At 37.0% G+C, this 22973-nt stretch overlaps 1 protein-coding gene across 6 annotated transcripts; it reads right to left on the reverse strand.

Moving 5' to 3' along the window:
- Nucleotides 1–3370: 3370 nt before the first annotated feature.
- LOC149812308 (GATA transcription factor 26-like) lies at nt 3371–21479 on the reverse strand. Of its 6 annotated transcripts, none has more exons than XM_089993503.1 (3): nt 21017–21479; nt 16623–16991; nt 3371–3620 (listed from the first exon to the last, which is right to left on the reverse strand). In XM_089993503.1, the coding sequence occupies exons 1-3, from the start codon at nt 21054–21056 to the stop codon at nt 3475–3477; spliced, it is 555 nt and encodes a 184-aa protein (XP_089849629.1). In that variant the 5' UTR covers nt 21057–21479; the 3' UTR covers nt 3371–3474. The 6 variants fall into 6 exon arrangements, with proteins under 6 accessions (XP_089849629.1, XP_089849630.1, XP_089849632.1 ...); XM_089993504.1 differs by having other exon boundaries at nt 3373–3587; nt 21017–21476; XM_089993506.1 differs by lacking the exon at nt 3371–3620 and adding an exon at nt 3668–3987 and having other exon boundaries at nt 21017–21472.
- Nucleotides 21480–22973: the final 1494 nt, after the last annotated feature.

The following is a 22973-nucleotide window of genomic DNA, read 5'->3' on the forward strand; positions in this document are numbered from 1 at the left end:
TTCCTCGGCCCTACCCCCGGTCCCCGTTAGTAAAATAACTAAAATACCTTTAGAGATGATAGTGGACAGGGGAGAAGCAGGATCCTGCCCCGCCCCCACCTCGTCTAGTTTGGATCGGGGATAGAGGACATGAAATGAGGATGAAGGCCAGGATGGTGGTTAAAATCAAAACCCGTGTGGGGATAAAGGCGAGGATGGAGGGTAGAATTTTGAGATGGGGCAGGGATGGACCTTGTCCCCTGCCTCCCCCCCCGGTCCACTGTCATCCCTACTCTTGCCACTGCTGATATATCATGAATGCAATCCAAGTAAAACTTGTCCCGTACTTACATATTCACCAAGCATATTGAGGTGAATGTGTTCAATCACAAATTTGAGGCTACTCCAGTCCATTTTTTCTTTTAGGGATGGAAACACCGTTCTCATGTGTTGCCAAAACATGTTTTCAGAGTTGCCAATACCACATGTTTTTTGGTAGCTTCTTCAGTTTTCACATGCTCTTAGCATTTCAAAGAATTGGTTTCAACTCCCAAAGATCAAAGATTCAAACCCATGTTCTACTCTTTATTTGAATCAAGAAATATTTTTACCTATTTTTGCTACTACTATGTTAGCCGGTATGATTATAATTTAAATTGATACACCCAAGCAACACTACCCACCTAACCAGACAAAAAGAGCAAAACATAAAACATGATAAAATATCTCATTCTTTATCCTTGAAACAATTTGAAACTATAAAACCCGCTTATGTTTCAATATATGTTATTTATATATCTCAAACAATCTTATTTAATTTATAATAGGCCAAAAATAAGCTGACATAAGAAAAACTTTCTAAGTTAGTGACAATTTACAACACAAAGAACATCAAGATTCATATTCTCAATACATGAACAAAAAGGGTTAAGGTTAAAATCATAATAAGATCAAAAACCACTTCTCAAGAAAAAGAATCATAAATATCAACAAAAAATGGGTTAAGATAAAAAACTATTTAATAAGTGTTTGAACCACCTTCAGAAAATATATTCATAAAACACCTTTAGAAATATCAACAATAATAGGATCTAGAGGAATGAATCAAATGAATATCAGTCCATATCCAAATGCATAACTTGACAAATATAATGCAAGACTCAATTTCAACTGTAATAACATATAATCACATAAAATCAACTCATATGAACGTTAATCTCAAAAAGATTCAAAGCATGAAAGTGGATATAAATATGAATTCACAATCAAGAACTTATGAATCATATTACTAATAGGACTGATCAAAAAATAAATAATAATCTCAAATGAGTACAACATATAAAATTCAGCTTGAATGGGTTAATAAGTGCAAATAAATGAACATTAATCTCAAATGGATCCAAAACATGAAAGTGAATATGGATTTAAAAATCAAGATATTATGTAACATGCTACATATAGAAAAGACCAAATACAAGACTTTAAGTGAAGACTACAATTCAGCTTACAAGTATAAAATAATTAAATAAATCCCATTATAACAAAAATTCTAAAGTATATTAGGATCAAATTTTGGATCTAAGAGTAAATTCAAAAATTTGAATTCATATCCAAAATAAAACTCAAAAACAAAAGCATGCATTCATCAATTTTATAACTTTTAATTATGAAAAAATCAATATAATTTATCTATATAATAATGGTTTCAATATATTAAAAAAATACTAAAAATCTCATAGATCCTCCATAATTAGGCTCAAGAATGAATGAGAATGCAACCACCTAGTCCAAAATACATAAACTATAACGTTTTGACAAGAGGGCGAAACAAAAATTATATATAGGATTAACAATGTACCTTACTCCATTTGATTTCTTAAGATTGATCTAATATTTCATAAAGTGGTTGTCATGGAGCATGATGCTTTTAAATTGTTGAAATTTATGTACGATCTGAATGACGATCATAGTAATAACAAGAATCAAATTGGCTTGGAGGCAACACTATGGCGCTCTCTTGAAAGCGACAGTTGCTTTTCCAAGTAAGAAATTGGGTACAAAAGGATTAACTGCAACTTTGCTTTTAGGATACAACCAAGTCCACACCTCTTGAACTTTTCTTGATTACCTTTCGCATTAAGGCAACAGACTGCCATGACATGGTTACTTTGAGCAGCCCTTAAAAAAAAAGCACTTTTATGTCAAGTATTTATATATGAATTAAGGGACCTTCTAAGGTATATATAGACTTGGATTGGACAGTTGGTCAACATGTTCTTATAGGTCTATTTATCACTATATTTAGCAAGCCCCATAATGTTTCTTAAAGTCATGCATGTACCTACTAACTTCCAGAATGTTTGGCCAACCTTTAAGTCTAGGTGGCACACTCAATTATCGTCAAAATGACCCTTGATTCGCTGGTCAACCTCCCAAACCGTTTTGGTGTTAAATTTTACTTAAAAAAGCATTAAATCTCTTTTAAAGACTTATTATGAGGTAAAAAAAGAGTGATAAAAAACGTTGGTCAAAGTCAAGCCAAGACCAAGATCAAATTGAACCAAATTCGAGTCCAAGTCCAAAGTTTTGATAAGTGCCTTGAATCAACTCTACTCCAACGTGTATATAAAAAATGTTCAATATAGAACTAAATATATTTTATAAAGTGAACTTTTCTTCTAAAACTTATTTTTCTAGAAAAAGGGTTATATGGCCTCATGGTTAAAAAACTATTAATTTTAAGCTAAAATAACAACATTGTGTTCTTTAGTAGAAATTACCTGTTTTTTCACATTTTATTTGTCTTTTTGTGGATCAAGAACGTGCGGTACATCGTATGATTGCACCTTATTCAACTTTACCGTACTCTCTATTAGAGATTACTTTTTGTGTTTTTTGACATTTTCCTCATCTCACATAGTCTGTTTAATGAAAAACGTGTTAGGTCATCCGATTGTGTTGCTTTAGCAGGTTTCTAGGGGATGAGAGAGAGAGAGAGAGAGAATGGTGCACAACGTATGCAAGGATGAAAAAAATCACGTGTTTACGTCAAAAACCAAGTTATCAGTATCGAAATGAATTGGCCTAAACCCCCTTATAGAATCAGACGATTCATCACTGATTCAGCCTGAATTGGGGTTGAATCGGCCATTCGATCCCCTTATAGAATCGGACAAACAATTCAGCTTGAATCGGCCGATTCTGCCCTTTCTTTTAAACACTGCCAACGCCTCTACCCTACTTGTGAACTCTCCAGTTTAATTAATATATCTGGGGTGATTAATGTTCCATATCATGACCCAGATCAAACTTGATCCAGCCCATATATGCAAGAATTTGGATCAGATTTTGTGCCCAACAAAAATATGGGAATGGAATCGCAAACTGTATCTGGATCAGATTAGAGTCGAGCGAATGCGAGCAGCACCAGGATACAACTAATTTTTCACATATTACAAATTATGCAACCATTAATAACATAAAGCCTAGTTTCATTTAGTTGGACCTAGATCTAGATCCAAGTGTTGGCCAGGTAGATTTTGCAGCTACACGGATGCCCAGTTGACAACAGACAGTCACAACTGTTGCAGGCTCTTCAAACGGTAAGACTGCATGGATGAACTCTTTTTTCAGTTTCAGATCTACATGGATACCAAATTGACAACCTATACAGTTTCAGGCTCTTCAGGAATATATGTACAAAAGAATTCAATGAATTACAAATACAAGCTTTTGGGAAAGACTTTGGAAAATACTTTTGATCCAACTACAAGCTTTTGGGAATTATTCAGCTTTCATGTTTGATTACATTATGTGGAAGTTGATTAATTTAGCAACCAACTAATGCAGTTCTTATCTGAGGGCCCTTAAATACACCAGCATGATTATCTCAAAAAAAAAGAAGATTGCAGTTCTAATCCAGGATTGTATGAGGAAATTCACAATTTCACATCTTATGTGCCACTATCATGAATGTGATGAATGATCAGCCTATTTTCTTTTTGTATCCTGTAATACCATATGGAGTTTTACAAAGCCGAATGGAGTAAAAAACTTGCATCACATCCATATGCCTGTTACAACTTGAAGAAAATAGAAAAGCACAATGGTACAATCAATATGTTATAGATCAGATTATAGGGATATCAATTTGCATCAAAATTACCCTTGGATAAACATGCAGTGATGCAGGTAAAGCAAACAAGAGAAGTGCTAGCGCAAGAGTACAGCATTTACAGAAAATACATTCTTCCAAAAAAAACATTTGCAAAGAATGCAGAGACAACATACAGCCAAAACACAAATAGAATGGCTTTTTGTTCCAAATAAGCAATGTAGATACATGTGTTGGTTAATAGAGCTCACCCGATTCAGCTTACAAAACTTTTTTCACAACAGCAATTCGTTTAGCATAATTTTCTTGGGGTTGCTTCCTCTTCTCTATAGCCTGTTTCACCTTAGCTTTTGACACCATGGTCGAACTAACTTCACAATTTTGAGATTGTGAAGGAAGAAAGGACAGCCCAGTGTATGATTCATTTTCTATATATTGTTTGTTTTCAGATGGAAATGAGCTTCCTTCTGATTCTTCCTCTCCTGCTGCTGAATATGAATGCCTAATCAGAATGCTTCCAACGTCAATCTCAACAGAACCAATTAGATTTTTATTTTCAAAAAGCAAAACCTCCTCTGATAATTCAGACAGGTAGGACGAGTCTTTCTCATGAAGAATATTGTAGAGGTCTTTCTGGAGCTTCTGGACAGAAGATGGACTTTGGCGTTTAAGTCCTGCCCTCTTTCTAGATGGAATTTGCGAGTCCCAGGTATGTGATTGCACTGAACCTGCGAAACCATGTTGGCCCTAATCAGAATCATGATGATCTTCAAAAGTTAGTAGCTGAAAGAGAGACAATCATGAAAACAAGGGTATCAACACAAACCAATGAATGAGAGCTCACAATTACGGCAAGACTGACCAATCTAAAAGCTCAACTTACAAACCAGTAGGAGAGTTTTCCAGTTAAAGCTCAATTTGTTTTGTCATTACAGCAATCCTTATCTTGCATTTTGTATGTGAAATTTGCACCAGTTTTACATGTAACCATTTCTGAACCATGGAATATCAATCACAACTTCATTTCCCATGGAATACTAGTCCACCAATATGTTTGCCCTAACTCTGATTGATATAGCAATACTAGTCCACCAATATGTTTGCCCTAACTCTGATTGATATAGCAATATCAGGCTGCTAGTTTTTTCTCTGTTTCCTGGAATGTTATTGGTGGGATTTGAAGCCAAGACTCTATGGTTAAGATGATGCAACTATACTACCTGGCGATCACATCTGACCTCATATCTTCTTTCGTGCTTTCATCCTAGGTTTCTGTCAGCTTGAGGATGAACATTATCGCTACCATGTTTTACTTATAGTAGTTAAAAACATGAAGGAGAAAACAGTATTTCGCCAGTTATGTCAAAAGTGAAAAGTCAAAAACAGAAGCAAGGACAAAAGCAAAAAAGACACTGAAGAGTTCATTTGAAAGTGCACAGACATGCATACGCCTCACAAATATATAAGAGCATATAGTTTATTACATTCACTTTTTTGAGCTTGGATTAATGGTGGTTTGAATGGGAATTGTAGGGAAGATGGTAGGGGTAAAAGGAGAGAAACTGAAGAGAATGGGAGGATCAGCTAGGGGGATTTGGCCTTGAGTGGAGAGTTGGGTTGGTTTGGATGGTAGCTAGGGAGGTTTTGGGTTTGTTACGTTATGGTTTGGGTTGTTAGAAGAGAGAATCACCAGAAGTTAGGAGGTTAAGCCTAACTAGCTGGAGCCTATCCCATTTAGAGGAAGGGAGCCTCCAAGAAGAGAATTCTCAAAGGAATTGCTCTCAATTTGCATTAAGCAATGGAAAACCAAACATATAATGGTACAACTCTTTGGGTTGGCCTTTATATAGCCTAAGGCCTAACCAACCACCACTCATGCCACCTTCCCAGCTGAATACAAAAAATTACATTAATGCCCAAGTAGGTGCCTCCCTGTGACAGCCGGCTAAGGGGAAAAGTGCATGTAACATAGTTAACCATCATGTGTAGAGTGAATATGAGCAATAGCTCATATTCCTATTAACTAGAAGATCAAGTAGAGACTATGTCACAGGGATTCGGCCAGACAGGTGTTGCACCCGCGTCGACGTGATGTGGGTGCGGCACCCGGTGCGGTCAACCTGACCCTGGGTGCAGTAAACGCATCCAGGGTCATTTTGGTCCATTTTTTGGATTTTTTTTTTTTAAAATTTGCCCTATGAAACCTCGTGGAAGCGTGGAAGGAGATGACATGTTGCCCTCGACTCGGTGACTGCCATGGAGCCCTCACCTTCATCCTCTTCTTTGTCGTTTTACTCTACTGGTTGGACGCCACCATCGATCGCCGGTCCAGCTAGACTCGACCTCGCCAAAGAGGTGCGGTTCACGAGGGGACATCATCATTGGATGGGGCGATTCGCTATTCCCAACGTGGTGCCATTGGCTGGAGCTACCCAGGAGATTATCATGCCCTCTCAACTTCCTTTTATGAGAGCCAATGAGAGGCAAAGTAGCTCCTTAAATAAAGGAGTCATTATTGAATATTATGTGGATACTCTCAATATTATTGGCAACAAGGTTGGGCCAATCAATGCTCTCTTTTTTGATAATGTGTGAGACTGCCCTTTATTGCCCTCACCCTATCACCAACGGTTTCAAGGCATTTAAATGGCCTCTCACGCATGATTGGTTGGATCTTCACATGGCCCCACTATTACTATTGTTGATTCAGACCATGGTTGCCAGTTGAGGAAGCGAGGCACTTTCAAAATTTTAGGACGCGGGAAGCGTGGGACCACTTAGGAGCGATTCGGAAATCGTCTCAGAAGCGACCTAGGAAGCGAACCAGAAGCGAACCGGAAGCGACCTAGGAAGCGAGGGGGAAGCGAAAAAATAAAAATAAAAAATAAAAAATACAAAAAATCAAAAAAAATGGAGGAAGCGAGGAGAAGCGAGGGGGAAGCATGATGGGAAGCGCGCTTCCCATTTAAAAGTGGTGCTTCCCTACACGCTTCGGAAGCGCGACGTTTCACGCTTCCCCTTTTACTTAGGCGCTTCCGGTAACTCTGATTCAGACCCATAATGTGTAACAGTTCTAGACCCTCTTTATGAAGTTCATCCAGACCCGGAACCTGAAGTGGGCCTAGACCCAGTACTTGAAGCAGGCTCGGACCCAGTACCTAAAGTGGATCCTGACCCGGTTTCTCAAACTGGACATGACAGGCCAGATTTGCCCAACTCTTTTGGGTCGACCGGAGCCAACCTGACCCATGACTTGGATGCTCACCACCACTTTCTTCAAGGTGGCATTGAAGGGGTGCCTCCTCCCTGTACGTTTGACCCGTGCCGGGGGGAACCCCCGGACCTCCGGACCCCCCTTCTATATATATATATATATATATATATATATATATATATATATATATATATATATATATATATATATATATTTTTTTTTTTTTTTTTGCCGCACCCCCGCACCCACACCCATGTGACATAGAGTAGAGATAAACGAACATAAGATATGCTATATCAATACAAGAGGCATGTTAGGGTAGATTTACTATGGGTTTTTCTGTTTAAAATAATAGCATACTGGAAGCAATTTATTAGGCGCTTTCAAGTTAACGCGAACAATGTATTTCCATAATCAGCTCAAAACTCAATAGCTGGATTGGTAGCTACACTATATTAACCAAGAGGTCTCAAATTTTGAACCACTGGCTATCAGCCAGCTTTGTTATCAAAACAAAAGTAAAATTCCAGAAGGATAAGCCCTGAACCTGCATTATAACAAAAAGGGCACATGATTCACTCCTTAACAGCATACTTCTAAAGAGGTTGGCACAAAATTTGTTCATTATCAAAGAAAAATTTGTAACATGATATGCAAAAAGTATCTAATTATATTATAACATATGAAACACCATTAGGTGGCATTCTCGTGCTTTTTATGAACAACCAGAATATATGATTTATGAATTAAAGACTGGTATATCCTGTAGGTGAAGGCTAACCTCCCATTTCATTTATATTGCCTCTTGGGATGAGTATCCTTGTTTTAATCCTAGATTTATACAAAGTAAATAATAAAGTACTGCACACTGCTAACCACAAAGGCTCCCAAAATTTCAATAGCACATCTGATTGCTAGATGTCATTTCACATATTTTCCTAGTGCTCTATTCTATTAATTAGATATGCCAATTTGCAAGAATAGCTTTATCACCATTCAGCACAAGGAAAAGTTTTTGGGCATAGCCTCACCAGCCTGTTCAGCATCTTTTCTACAAAATCAATTGACCAGAAATATTCATGCGTAAAACTCATTCCAGTGTTCGCAAATAATGTTCTCTTCCTTGCATGCCACAGTCCTAGTCAGCTAGTTCACTAAGTTAATCATTGCCGAAAGGGATGCATCTGCATCTTTTCTTGTTGTATGCCTGATAATATGAAGCTAGACTTCTAGATACATATAAATGAAGCCCAAAGTTCTGTCATGACTAATGACTTCCATTTGTGGCTTAAGTTGTGCAGCAGAATCATTTCTTTGGTAATAGGGTGTTCAAACCTAGACTCTTGCCACTGTTGATATAACATGAATGTAATCCACATCACCACTAATCCAATATTTGATATGTTTGTAATGAGATATTGCGGAAATATAAAGAGTGCATACAAGCACATACAACAATGAATAAAAGAGAAAATATCACAAGTCCACGAAGGGACAATACAAGCACAAGCCTTTAAGAAGGCAACAATATACAAAGCCTCTTATTGAAATGAGAGAGGAGCTCTCCAAGATGAAAATACACAAGGGGATCACCCCTATTTATACAAGAGAAGGAGGAGGAAAAAGGAGGGCCAAAGGGCCTCAAAAGGAGAGCCAAAAGGGGGCTCCCATAGAGTCGTTGGGAGCCCCCAACGGTCACATTTGTGACCGTTGGGGGCTCCAACGACTTCTATGTTGGAGCCCCTTTTGGTCCTCAAAAATAATAAAAAGAAAAATAAAAAAAATAAATAATAAAAATTACATTTGATCAAAAAGGAAAAAATAGTTGTTTTCTAAAACAACTGTGAAATTACAAAAATACCCCTATCGGGTATTGATGTAATAAACAAAATATATATATATATATATATATATATAATAGGTACATTTTAACACCCCCCCTCAAACTTTACGGGGGAAGGACGGAAAGTTTGCCGAGAAGAAACATGAACCGAGGAGCTGGAAGAGCTTTGGTGAAGAAGTCTGCCAACTGATATTCTGAAGTGACATATGGCAGAGCAATAGTTCCTCGTAAAAATTCGTCACGAACATAGTGGCAATCCATTTCGATATGCTTCGTACGTTCATGAAAAGTATGATTGCTTGCGATATAGATGGCACTCTTATTGTCGCAACACAGCTTGGAGGCTTCAGTAATATCAACTCCCATATCTTTAAGCAAACTGCGAAGCCATACAAGTTCCATTGTTGTGGTTGCCATTGCCCGGTACTCAGCTTCAGTGGATGAGAGTGAAATTTTCTGCTGCTTCTTGCATCGCCAGGCAATTAATGAGTCCCCTAAAAAGACACAAAAACCAGTAGTTGAGACTCGATCATTGGGATTACCTCCCCAATCTGCATCAGTATAAGCAAGAAGATTCAAAGGGGAAGAGGAGGATAGAAATAGCCCTTTATTGATGGTATTCCGAATGTAGCGAATGATTCGGAGAACCGCACTCATATGCACGGTTGTAGGAGCATGCTGAAATTGACTGACTGAGTGAACCGCATGAGTGATATCTGGTCTGGTGATGGTTAAATATGTAAGAGACCCAATGAGTTGTCGGTACGGTGTAGGATCTTCCAGAAGAACCCCATCTTCTAACCGTAACTTGGCATTAATAACCTCGGGAGTCTCTACCTTCTTATCATCAGAAATCCCAGACTTAGAACATATATCTGCAGCAAGCTTCATCTGTGACAAAATATATCCTCTAGGAGAATATGCAACCTCAATTCCAAGAAAATATCTGAGAAAACCTAAATCAGACATATCAAAATTATCTTTTAACATATTTTTAACATTAATAATACTACTTTGATCATTTCCAGTGATAATCATATCATCAACATAAAGCAACAAAATTACGATACTAGAACCTGCATTTTTAACAAAAAGAGCAGTGTCAGTATAACAAGAATGAAATCCTAATTTTATCATGATATCACTAAAACGATCATACCAAGCCTTAGGAGCTTGTTTAAGACCATATAATGCCTTTAAAAGCCGAAGTGTTTGACCTTGCTTAATATTTATTCCGGGTGGTGGATCCATATAAACTTCTTCACTTAAACTTCCATTTAAAAAAGCATTTTTTACGTCAAGTTGATAAATAGGCCATTTTTTGGTTGATGCGACAGCTATTAAGGTTCTGACACTTGTCATACGAGCTACGGGGGCGAATGTTTCTTCGTAATCAATACCATATTCTTGGGAGTATCCCTTAGCAACCAATCTTGCTTTATATCGTTCCAACGAGCCATCGCTTTTAGTTTTAACTTTGAAGACCCAACGACAACCAATAGGTTTTTTGTGTGACGGTAGATCAACTACTTCCCAAGTATTGGCCTTTTTTAAAGCATTTAGTTCAACTTGCATTGCTTCAACCCAATGAGGTATAGATTTAGCTTGATTATAGTGGGTTGGTTCAAAATAAGAGTGTAGAGTTATCAAACATGCCCGATAGTTGGGAGTTAAAGAGTCATAGGAGACAAACCTATTTGGGGGTATTGATATTCTAGAAGAATGCCTAACTTGTGGTTCCTCAATGGATTCGGAAATTTGAGAGTATTTTTTGAGGGCACTAATAGGTTTTTCTTGATTTCTTCTTGAGTAAACATTTATATTGGCATTGCTATCATGAACATTTGTATTTGAATTATTATCATTTGAGAGTGTTATGTCAAGAGGGGATACCTCGTGAGTGTCATCTATGTTTTCAAGAGAATCTTCTTGTATGTCATCAATAAGATCATATAAGAATACATAATCAATTTCATTTGTCTCTTCTATTTTATCAAAACTGTTTTCGTCTTCGAGAAATGTTACATCTTTTGAAACATATAGTTTATCATTCTTAAAATCATAACATCTATACCCTTTTTGATTTTCACCATATCCAAAAAATACACATTCAATTGCTTTGGGAGATAACTTATCCCTTTTATGTAGTAGGACAAAACATTTGCAACCAAAAATACGAAGTCGATTAAAATCGGGTGAAAACTTAAAGAGTTTCTCATAGGGAGAAGCATTTTTTAACTTAGAGGAGGGCATTCTATTGATTAGATAGGTTGAGGTAAGAACGGCTTCCGCCCAAAATTTTTTTGGAATATTTCTAGACACAAGCAATGTTCTAGCGGTTTCTATAATGTGCCTATGTTTCCTTTCCGCTAGGCCATTTTGTTGGGGAGTCCTAGGACATGACTTTTGATGACAAATGCCATTTTGGCTTAAATAATTTTGGAATTCGTGAGATAAGTATTCACCACCGGAATCGGATCTTAAAATAGATATGTTACTTTGAAATTGATTTTGAACCTTTTTATGAAAATCTTTAAAGAAAGTAAATACTTCCGACTTATGACTAAGGAAATAAATCCAAACATACCGAGTAAAGTCATCAACAAACGTAACATAATATGAATAACCCCCTTTAGACATAACCGGAGAAGGACCCCAAACATCCGAATGCACCAATTCAAAAGGCCTTGATGAGAAAAAAGATCTAGTTGGAAAAGGAATAGACTTCATTTTTCCAAAAATGCAATCTTTGCAATTAATTTCTTTTTCCTTACAAAATTTGTTTCCAAAAGGAAAGAGATACATTTTGGAATAACTTGGATGACCAAGTCTTTTATGCCAAGTTTCCATATTTTTTTCTTGGACATAAGAACAAAAAAAATTTGTAGGGAGATCAAGATGGTCCATATAATAGAGGTCTCCCTTTCTATGGCCTTGCCCAATCCGCTTCCCGGACCGGAGATCCTGCACAAAGCAACCATTAGATGAGAAAGATATTTCACATCCATGGTCGGCAATTTGAGAAACCGAAAAAAGGTTTAAATTTAATTTGGGAACAACTCTTACTTTTGGAACACAAAAATTTTGAGAATCTTTAAAAGAGCCAATACTTGAAATTTTCAAAAAAGTTCCATCGGCCGTTGAGACACAAGAGTCCTTTGAATTGATGCAAACATCACTAAGTGCATTCTCATGAGGGGTCATATGAAAAGAAGCTCCGGAATCAAGGATCCAAGAATACGTACCGGGTGATGATGTCGAAGCAATGGCCGCACCCGATGTGGAGGAAGAAACTTTAAGCATTTGTTGGAGAGCCATAGATATTTGTCCAAGAGTTTCTTTAATGTCATTGTTTTTGCCTTCATCTTCTTTGGAGGTGGTTTCTTCAAGAGAGGCTACTTTAGGCTTGAAGGCTCCCATAAGCTTTGGACAAACGGGTCTAATGTGACCCGGCTCATTGCAATAATGACAAACAATCATTTTAATTCCTCCATTGTAGTTCCCTTGTTTCCCAAAATGAGGAGGCTTATAGGTTCTAACATTGTTACCCGGTTTGGATACGGCAAGGACTTCATCAACATGCTTACTCATGCCAAGCCTTGTCTCCTCTTGAGTGATTTCGGCAATAGCATCCTCAATAGGAGGAAAAATAGATCTAATGAGAAGTGAGGATCTCACTTGCTCAAATTCGGGGCGTAGCCCAAAAAGAAATTGAAACAATCGCTCTTGTTCCATTTGTTTTTGTCTTAAATCAACATCTTCCATAGAAACCCACTTTGGCTCTAAAAGAGCCAATTCATCCCATAGTGGGTTAAGGGCACTATAGTAGTCTTGAATGCTAGAATCACCTTGCTTGGTGGTTCTAACTTTTTCTTGCAAGAAGTATGCTCTTGCAAGATCCTTTTGGGTATACATACCCCTCATAAAGGACCAAGCCTCATTGGCTCGACGAAATTTAGCTATATTAGCACATACCTTAAGCTCCACATTGTTCATAAACCACGCAAGGATTTTTGCGTGATTGCTTTCCCAATCTTCTACTTCCTTTTGATGATTTTCAATGGCCTTGAGACGAGCATCTCCCTCAAGAGCTTTTTCTTGATCTTCTTCCATTTTTGTGAGCATAAGCTTCGGTTCCGGAACGGTCCCCATGACATAACCCCAAAGCTTCTTCCCTTTGAGATTATTCTCCATTGCCGATGCCCACATCATATAGTTCTTTCCATTGAGTTTGAAAGAAAGATCAATCTTTGTCTCCATGATGTTGCCAAGAAGTGAGAAGATGTCCACCAAAATAAGAGATACACGAACCACACCTTTCCTTCAAGAATCGAGTGGCTCTGATACCATGTAATGAGATATTGCGGAAATATAAAGAGTGCATACAAGCACATACAACAATGAATAAAAGAGAAAATATCACAAGTCCACGAAGGGACAATACAAGCACAAGCCTTTAAGAAGGCAACAATATACAAAGCCTCTTATTGAAATGAGAGAGGAGCTCTCCAAGATGAAAATACACAAGGGGATCACCCCTATTTATACAAGAGAAGGAGGAGGAAAAAGGAGGGCCAAAGGGCCTCAAAAGGAGAGCCAAAAGGGGGCTCCCATAGAGTCGTTGGGAGCCCCCAACGGTCACATTTGTGACCGTTGGGGGCTCCAACGACTTCTATGTTGGAGCCCCTTTTGGTCCTCAAAAATAATAAAAAGAAAAATAAAAAAAATAAATAATAAAAATTACATTTGATCAAAAAGGAAAAAATAGTTGTTTTCTAAAACAACTGTGAAATTACAAAAATACCCCTATCGGGTATTGATGTAATAAACAGAATATATATATATATATATATATATATATATATATATATATATATATATATATATATATATGTATATATATATATATATAATAGGTACATTTTAACAATGTTCACCAAGAATATTGAGTTGATGTGTTCAATCACAAACTTGAGGCTAGTGCGGTCCATTTTTTCTCTCACCAGTCATTCAACATACTATGATAATTCTATTTTGTGAAGTGGTAGTCTAGTATGTGATGCTCTTTGTCACATGGATATAGACTTGGGGCATCAGAGATGACCATTTTAGTGTTTTTTTTCTATTGATTTATACAGAGGTTTATAGTACTAAAATTGGAGTACTCATGTTCACACACTCGACAAAGGAGCTTTACAATCAGGGAGTTCCCTTGATCTTGTTGGAATTAACAGTATCTAACATATACCATGTGTTTCCCTTTAGAATCGGTACCTTACGATGATCCAGAGTATAGGCAAAGAAGAAGAAGAGAAGACGAGAGGATTGGGGCTGCTGCTCCTTCTATTCCACGATTCCTAATGAGGGAACATGACTCTGTCCATTGCATTATATAGAAAACAATACAAGTGGGCTTTCCATATTTGCCCATAACACACACTTTACAAATAGAAATGACAAGGAGTAATACTGGAATAAGGAAACCCAATACAATAGGGAACCCAAACCAATAAGGAAACCAGGGTGTAATGTCTGCTGTATTGGATCTCTCAATATGATTCCTGACAAAAAAATGATAGAAACTCTTCTTGTTCTAGGTCTACAGTAAAGAACAATCAAAAGGAACCAGGCTAACAATGATGCAAGGATAAACAACTAATCTCTAATCAACAACTTTATCATCCAGCTTTGGTGCATAAGATTTTTAATTTAGTCAACTAGCTAATCCAAGTACAAAGGTTGCACAACAGCAAAACCATGCAGGGGGCTCCATAACATATACATAAACATTTGAAAATCTCTATCCAAGCATTCTCCATTCAGAGTTAAATTTTCTGTGTACAAATACTTATTAGCAAGGTGCCCCATTCTACTAAGGTTTAGAATCTATAGATATTATATAGAACCACAAATTGCAAATAAGAAAAAGAAACGCAGACAGCAAAAATTACAAAGTGAACATAAATGAAACAGCGAACCAAAAGGGTAGAAGTTTGTGATAGATTGCCGGCAAACATGCAGCAGCAGTAGCAGCAGATACATGTGCATCTAAGTAGGATCCCCTTAACAAATATCATGATAAGATTCCTCTTCATTTACTTAACTGAAAGGTAGTTATTCTTACATAAAAGTAATGAAGAATTCCTTTTAGAAATTTTATGAAAAAAAAGAGGAGAGGAGTCGATAGGCTCGTGCATCACCTCCTGAACACAGTCAACAGACTAGCACATCACATCCTCATTATAAGAACGAAGCAAATTCACATGTCCAGACAATGATGATTAGAGGAAAAAAGAAAGAAAAACAGAATTTATAGTTGTCCATCTACTACTATTTGTAATAATGATACAAATTCTAATGATCAGACATAGAGAAGATAAAATTATTCTCAGTGAAACTTTGTCGTCTGAAACATTCTCAGTACGATAAATAGTTGGGATGTGAGAAATGATATCCCAACAGATGTAAGGAATAATGTCCCAGCTTGAGACAGCTAACAGTCAAAGGAATCAGAAGGAAACAAATAGGCATAGGTGCCTCCAAATTTATGTATGTCAAATTCATACGAATACTAGGTAGTGTAAACCACATAAAATTAAACGCTTAAGACTCAAATATCAAAACTATAATGTTCGACATACCTTGCACCAAAATAAATACGGAAAGAAAATTAGCTAGAAGCCTAGAAAACAGATGCTGCATAATTACTAACCCAATTGACACTCAACATTTAGTAACAAATTCATAGAAAATGTACACAGCAAACTTGCAACAGCTATTCAAAATATAAGGCTGGTAAAATCTTTGGCCTGTAACTAATTTTTCTCTCAATGCATCCAAAAACCATGGTCATATTTAATTGCTCAAATAAGTAAAAGGAATAAAACCTATTGACTCCTTAAGACATGTAGAATCTGTGTATAGTAACGCAACTCCAGTGATTAAATTCATCTATACATGACATACAGTTGGTCATAGGCCTTTCTGTGCCCAACCAACCAGACAAGATAGTGTTATGTGTGTGTGCATGTAAGATTACATTCCTATTAAAAATTCAAGTAAAAAAATAAACATAAATATTGATGTACACATCTAAGTGTATGTCCAGCTTCTTGTTCATGTGATTCAACAGAGACTCATGCTTGGAATGCACTTTATGGTCCACATGCCATGACCTTAAACAGAGAATCAACTAACTGAGACTAATTATTAGAAGAATAGAATAATCATAGGGAGGAACAATTTTCGGAAGGGGACAAAAGGCTGAGCCTTTCACACAAGAAAATTAAAGGAGGTCAACCTGTAACTTGATCTGATGTCCACTCTCTTAAGGGACAAATATAGAAAAGATGGTAAGTATGAAGATAACTGGAACATAATCTCATGGGAGATCAAAGAGTGTTTCAGATATGCAGATCTAAATTCATTATCTATATCTTCAAAAAGTTGTACAAAAGCTACTCCGGGATCACCTGTGATTTCATTTCCATCTGTGCCGTCAAACTGTATACAACTCTCAGAATATGATATTCCTGATCCTGAACCAGATCGGTTGCCCGTGTCTTCTTCAGAACTTTTTGAGCGTGTATCATTTTTGGGGATTTCTGGCACAGCTTCTAGGTTATCTTCAATCTGGTCAGTTACATGCAGAGCTTCTGGCTTGGTTTTATGTAATGATCTATCCACTCCAGAGCTGTTGCTGCTTTCAAGATTGACAGATGCAAATCCACGAGCATGCAATGGTGCATAGTTTATGAAGGAGCCCTTTGTCCTCCACCTTGATCCACATGCATTACACAGTACTGGCTTGTCAGGTGGCCCATTCCTCCACAGTGGAGTGCCTGTTTGGTTAAATCAGTTTTCATTATTAGGTAGCTAATGGGGAGTTTGTAATGAATCTTCCAGGGCATCAAAAAATCACACTTAGATGATAGATAACTAAAGCAATTGACAGATAAAAAGTATAATTAGTTTCAACTGAAAAACTATTCTAAATATTTAGTTCTTCGTGGTAGGCTAAACTCTACTCAAGAATATCGTCAAATAAGAAAAAAACAGTGCTTTCAATTCCAACCAACCTAAATGTAGAAGCTCAACCATAAATTTTAGATAAATATAGTAGAAAGCAACAACTGCTGTTGATCAGGCTGCTACTAGGTAACAGCTACGTGCATGGGTTTGCCACTTTTGGATGTAAAAAGGGAACAACTGGGATTAAATTCTTGTATCAATGTTTGAGATGTTCAAATGAGATGACCAAAAGGGCCAGCATTCAAGTGCAACAAATTTCAGACACGTAAAGGCATTATGACAATCAAGAATCAGTCCAAATGAGATCTGTTGAAATAGGACTGAATCTGGATCTGAAATGTGGATGGCAATATTGTATCTGGTGATTGGAAACACCCATTTTGCATGTAAACATTACAAATGTTTGAATTTTATGTGGGATCCAATCTTAAATCCAACATAAAATACTGATCCAAGCCTTTCAGAATAATGAATAATTTTTTTAAAACAGAGTGCCAGACAAGCCATCTATAATCAGGGACGACAAAGATGAGGGTGTCATCCATCTGCTACAATAAACAATTACCCTTGGATATATAAGTCTTCCGCAAACAAGAGAATGATACAGCAAAATAGTTAACAAATAACGTGAAGTATCTTCCTGATGCTTAGCATTCATGGAAGAAATTCTCAGCACAAATCAATAGCAGTTGCAAAGCAACTTGTAGATACATAAGCCCATACCAACTTCTCTGTTGACATGGGAAAACAATTCTTCCAGAATGTATATCAAGAAGCTTCAGTAATAATAAAATACTGATCCAAGCCTTTCAGAATAATGAATAATTTTTTTAAAACAATGAGCCGTGGTGTATGTTGTTTGCTAATGATATTGTTTTGATTGATGAGTCTAGAGCTGGGGTTAATGCTAAGTTAGAATTATGGAGACAGACATTGGAAGCAAGAGGTTTTAAGTTGAGTAAGAGTAAGACAAAATACATGGAATGTCGATTTAGTAAGCAACGAAGTAGTGATGGGAGTGTAGTGAAGCTTGGTGAGCAAGAAATACCGGTGGGTGATTCTTTTAAATATTTGGGATCTATCATTCAAAAGTATGGAGAAATTGATGGAGATGTAAATCATAGGATAAAGGTTGGGTGGATGAAATTGAAGAGTGCAACTGGAGTGTTGTGCGATCGTAGAATGCCATTGCGGTTGAAGGGAAAGTTTTATAGGACGACTATTAGGCCCGTTTTACTATATGGTACGGAATGTTGGGCTGCCAAGAGACATCATATTCAAAAAATGAGTGTAGCTGAGATGCGTATGCTGAGATGGATGTGTGGAAATACAATAAAGATAAGATTCGGAACGAGGAGATACGTAAGAAGGTAGGCGTTGCACCCATTGAAAATAAGATGAGAGAGAATCGTTTACGGTGGTTTGGACATATTCGACGAAGGCCTAATGATGCTCCAGTTAGAAGGATGGAGAAATGGAAAAATATATTAGTTAAAAGAGGTCGGGGTAGGCCTAATAAGACATGGATGGAGGTGATAGGAAAGGATATGAATGCTTTGAACCTCACCGAGGACATGGCATTGGATAGAAATGAATGGAGGAGAAGGATTCATGTGGAAGACCCAGAATGATTTTCTTTGTTGGTTCATATCGCCGACCCCAATTGTTTTGGGATGAAGGCGTAGTTGTTGTTGTTGTTGTTGTTGTTGTTGTTGTTGTTGTTGTTGTTGTAGAGTGCCTGCCAAACCATCTACAATCAGGGACGACAAAGATGAGGGTGTCATCCATCTGCTACAATAAACAATTACCCTTGGATATATAAGTCTTCCGCAAACAAGAGAATGATACAGCAAAATAGTTAACAAATAACGTGAAGTATCTTCCTGATGCTTAGCATTCATGGAAGAAATTCTCAGCACAAATCAATAGCAGTTGCAAAGCAACTTGTAGATACATAAGCCCATACCAACTTCTCTGTTGACATGGGAAAACAATTCTTCCAGAATGTATATCAAGAAGCTTCAGTAAACTAGACCATCATTACTATAAGGAGATGGTATCAAGTAGTCAGATACAAAAATAAAAATGGCAAGCCACCATTGATTGAACAACAAAACTTGACTTTAAGATGAAAAATTGTTTTCACACGCTCATCTTTTCTTTTGCCAACTAGATCGAAATTTCTTCAAACTCCTATTGTACACTAAAAATTTCATTACACAACAAGATTTACTTCATTGTGTACATTCAAGATGCCACATAGGCGCAAGCAAACATCATTATAGGAAAAAGAGAGCAGCAAACATGAGGTAGAGAAACCTCTAAGATAATCTCTTCAAGAAGCTATACTGAATCTTATATAATATATATATAATACTTACTAAACATATTGAAGGATTTATAAACAACAATACAGAGACATAGCTGTGTATGCTTTCTCCTGGCCCAAGTAAAAATAAATGAGGAATAACTCCAGCACTCCTCATTTGGGAATGAGCTTGTAATAGGGAATTGATGACAAACCCCTAAGAGAGGTTAGTGGAAACTAAATATATAGGATAAAACAGTTCAAGACTGTTCAAAAGCATACCAAGCATAACATTAAGAATTTTCAACACAGGAACCATCTTGTTCATGTGAACAATCCCACCTGACAAAACCAAATGATGAAAAACAAAAAATTCCTTGCAAAATGCAACCAGATGGTGAGAAGTTCCACATGAACACGCTTTATGAAGCTTACTGAACCTCAACAAAGGCTTGGTGCCGTAACAGGGTAAGAGACAAGGGATGGTACCAAAATCTGAACTAGCAAAAATTCTTATGATACATCACGAAAAATATCAGTAGTAGGCTACTAGACATCAATTTTAACTATAAAGATTATGATAGCAGTACAATTACAAAGTTCCTATTATAAACTACTAAAGCGCTACTTGATAAGAAAAGAGTACTTGCAATCAGCAAAGATTAGGACAGTGCAGGATTCAGCAACGTGTAAACATGGTGATTCATTTCATGAGGGGGATGAAAACCCCAACAACATGCCTCTTGACCAAAAAAAAATATCAACATAAAAGAACTGGAACAGCTTTGGAAAACCTGAAAGCTGCAATCATGACAACTGCATCTTAGTGAGGCTGCATTTTCTTTTAGTTGACAAAATAATGCAATTTGGTGCAATTAACCATCTGGATTTGTCCGCATGATTCACAAGAAGTATGACCACTTAACCTTGCTGATTGATAAGGTAATAGCCTAATAGGAAAACATAAGCAGGCCTTTGATATGCCAAAGGGAATCCTCAAATTAAATTTTTAGATGCTTGCAATTTGCATTGAGTTACTATAATCATTATCTATACAGAGAGTTTGACATGAGTCGTAACACTCATCAAATGCCAAATCCTATAACGACCAGAAACGATGTTTTTCATCAGTGAACAGAAAACCCATTGCAACATTAAAGAATATATATATATATATATATATATATATATATATATATATATATATATATATATATATATATATATATATATATATATATATATATATAGTTCCTCCTTTCCAGCATTGAACTTCAAAGATCAAGACGAATGATGAAATGCAACAAAAACAGAGCAAGAAAACATCCCATTTCTCAGGATTAAACTTTTACAAAATAAAAACTTTTTATGTTGCCCCTTTCATTTACAGGTAAACCATTCTGCATATCCTCAAGGGCCTCAACTCTCAAACGTACTAGAAGTAGAATTAGGAAGACCAACGACAAAATACATTAATAAAGTCCACGCCTTAAAATAGATATGGAAAATAGAAAATTGGAGACTCACTTGTAACCCCACAATGGCAGCAAGGACCTTGTTTGCCCATGAAGTTTCTTTAGGATTACTCTCAACCACGCACAAAGCCTACCCACTAAATATTGCACCAAACGCACCCGCTCCTCAGCAGAAATACCAAATTAAACGCGCTATAATCATTACACAACCCCAAGAGAACAAGAAAAACCAACACCCACATGAGAATATCCACAATGAAACCACAGACTATCGAGCTCTGTGAAAGTCTTCCAACAGAAAAGAAAGCAAAATGGAATCTCCAAACACCACCAACGATTGGAAAAAGAAGAAAAAAAGTGGATTAAGTAGAATTGAACGACAGACAACTATTTGTATGACGTTTTCAATGGGATAGATAGAATGAAAGGTGGGTCACACAGATAAAAAGGATTTTCGAGCCAACTTTTTTTTTCTTTCCCCTCTTTGTTCACCTAAAAGCAAAGTGGCCATCATTATTGAGTCATAGTGATGCTCAAAGCCATACTTAGCTCTCTCTCTCTCTCTCTCTCTCTCATCTCTCTCTCTCTCTCTCTCTCTCTCTCTCTCTCTATATATATATATATATATATATATATATATATTGAAGGATGTTAGCTTAAGGTAATAGTAAAGAGACTAACAGGGGAGGAGGAAAGCCATTAAGACAATTTGGGACCATTTGGCTCCTTTGCTGACTACAACAACGAGGGGGGGCGGCCATTCTTTTACGCTAGTGGTCACCGACTTTTCGTGCAAAAACAACACCCACACAGTTTGTTTATTTTATAGACACGCATCTTTTTGTATTCATGCAAGGAGGAGAAGAAAATTCAGAGGTCAATCGTAGAAAGATGTATTTTTTGAAATAGTATTATACATGAAAAGGAAGGCCAATATGGAGGGTCTTACGCGCTTCCCTACTTCAAACGGGTCTATAAGAATATCGGTAATGAAAAAAAGAACACTAACAATAAAAGGAAGTGAAGACCATTTGGATTGGGGAGAGATCTCTGGTGTTGGAGGCAACCATTTGGATTGGGGAGAGATCTCTGGTGTTGGAGGCAAGAAGGATTTTGGTTTAAGATGATTCTAAAGGGTCGGATTTGGACTGGATCCTTCCAGATCTGAATCCAAATCTGAAATGTAAATAGTAGATCTGAATCAGATACGAAAAGGTTTAATTGAATCTGTATCCAAAATACATGTGGAAATATCGGATCCCGAAAAAAAGTAGAAGAAAACAAGCTATTTACATGTAAAAAAAATGCATGCGGGTCAGATTTTGATTTGTATCAATCCTAAATCCAACTTAAAATACTGATCCAAATCTAACCCAAATCCGAAATTGATCCAAATGAACAGATCTGAATCCACATTTGGATTTTACTTAAAGAATCCATATCCTAAAAAATAAGCCGGACACGAATCGGATATCCAACCATATCCGATCAGTTTGCAGACCCAAGTATGACTCACACCCTTCAATGAGAAATTTCTGCACTTGTAAACTTGGTGAGTTAGAGTGTGGACCTGACCAAGTCGAGTGTGGAACAAGTTGGTTTAAGATGTTGACTCATGAAATGCAAATGTTTTGCGATGTCAATGTTGACCTTGTTCACCATAGTTGAAATTTTGATCATTCAAAACTGAAACAAATTTGTCTAAGAGTTTTTTTTTTAAGATTTATTACTTGAAGAAACCACATCTATGATCGAAGACCTGTTCGCGGTGGCTCAGCTTGCTATACTTATGGTCATCGACCACGAGACGTAAAGCTCCAAGGTTAGGACTCTCGCCCTCAGGACCTATGCTGAGCATTAGTTTGCACAAGAGGGTGATACCTGCAAGAATCGAACTTTGACCGCCCATCTGATAGCCAAAGCCCAACCCCACTACGCCAACCCCCTCATATTTTTTTTTATCATTTTTATATTAAAAAATTGTGAGTCTTAATCAGAACTCAGGTCGG

Source organism: Nuphar pumila, chromosome 17 (genome assembly GCF_984573655.1).
Source record: "Nuphar pumila chromosome 17, dmNupPumi1.hap1.1, whole genome shotgun sequence".
Taxonomy (NCBI): domain Eukaryota; kingdom Viridiplantae; phylum Streptophyta; class Magnoliopsida; order Nymphaeales; family Nymphaeaceae; genus Nuphar; species Nuphar pumila.

Bases quoted from the DNA above. Each gene is read 5' to 3' on its own strand.
- LOC149812308 (XM_089993502.1), bottom strand. From the start codon at position 21,056: ATGGGCAAACAAGGTCCTTGCTGCCATTGTGGGGTTACAA. The intron at 16,992-21,016 runs GTGAGTCTCCAA...TTAACCAAACAG, and splicing joins CTGCCATTGTGGGGTTACAA to GCACTCCACTGTGGAGGAAT. The intron at 4,822-16,622 runs GTGATCCCGGAG...ATGGTTTCGCAG, and splicing joins AGATGGAAATGAAATCACAG to GTTCAGTGCAATCACATACC.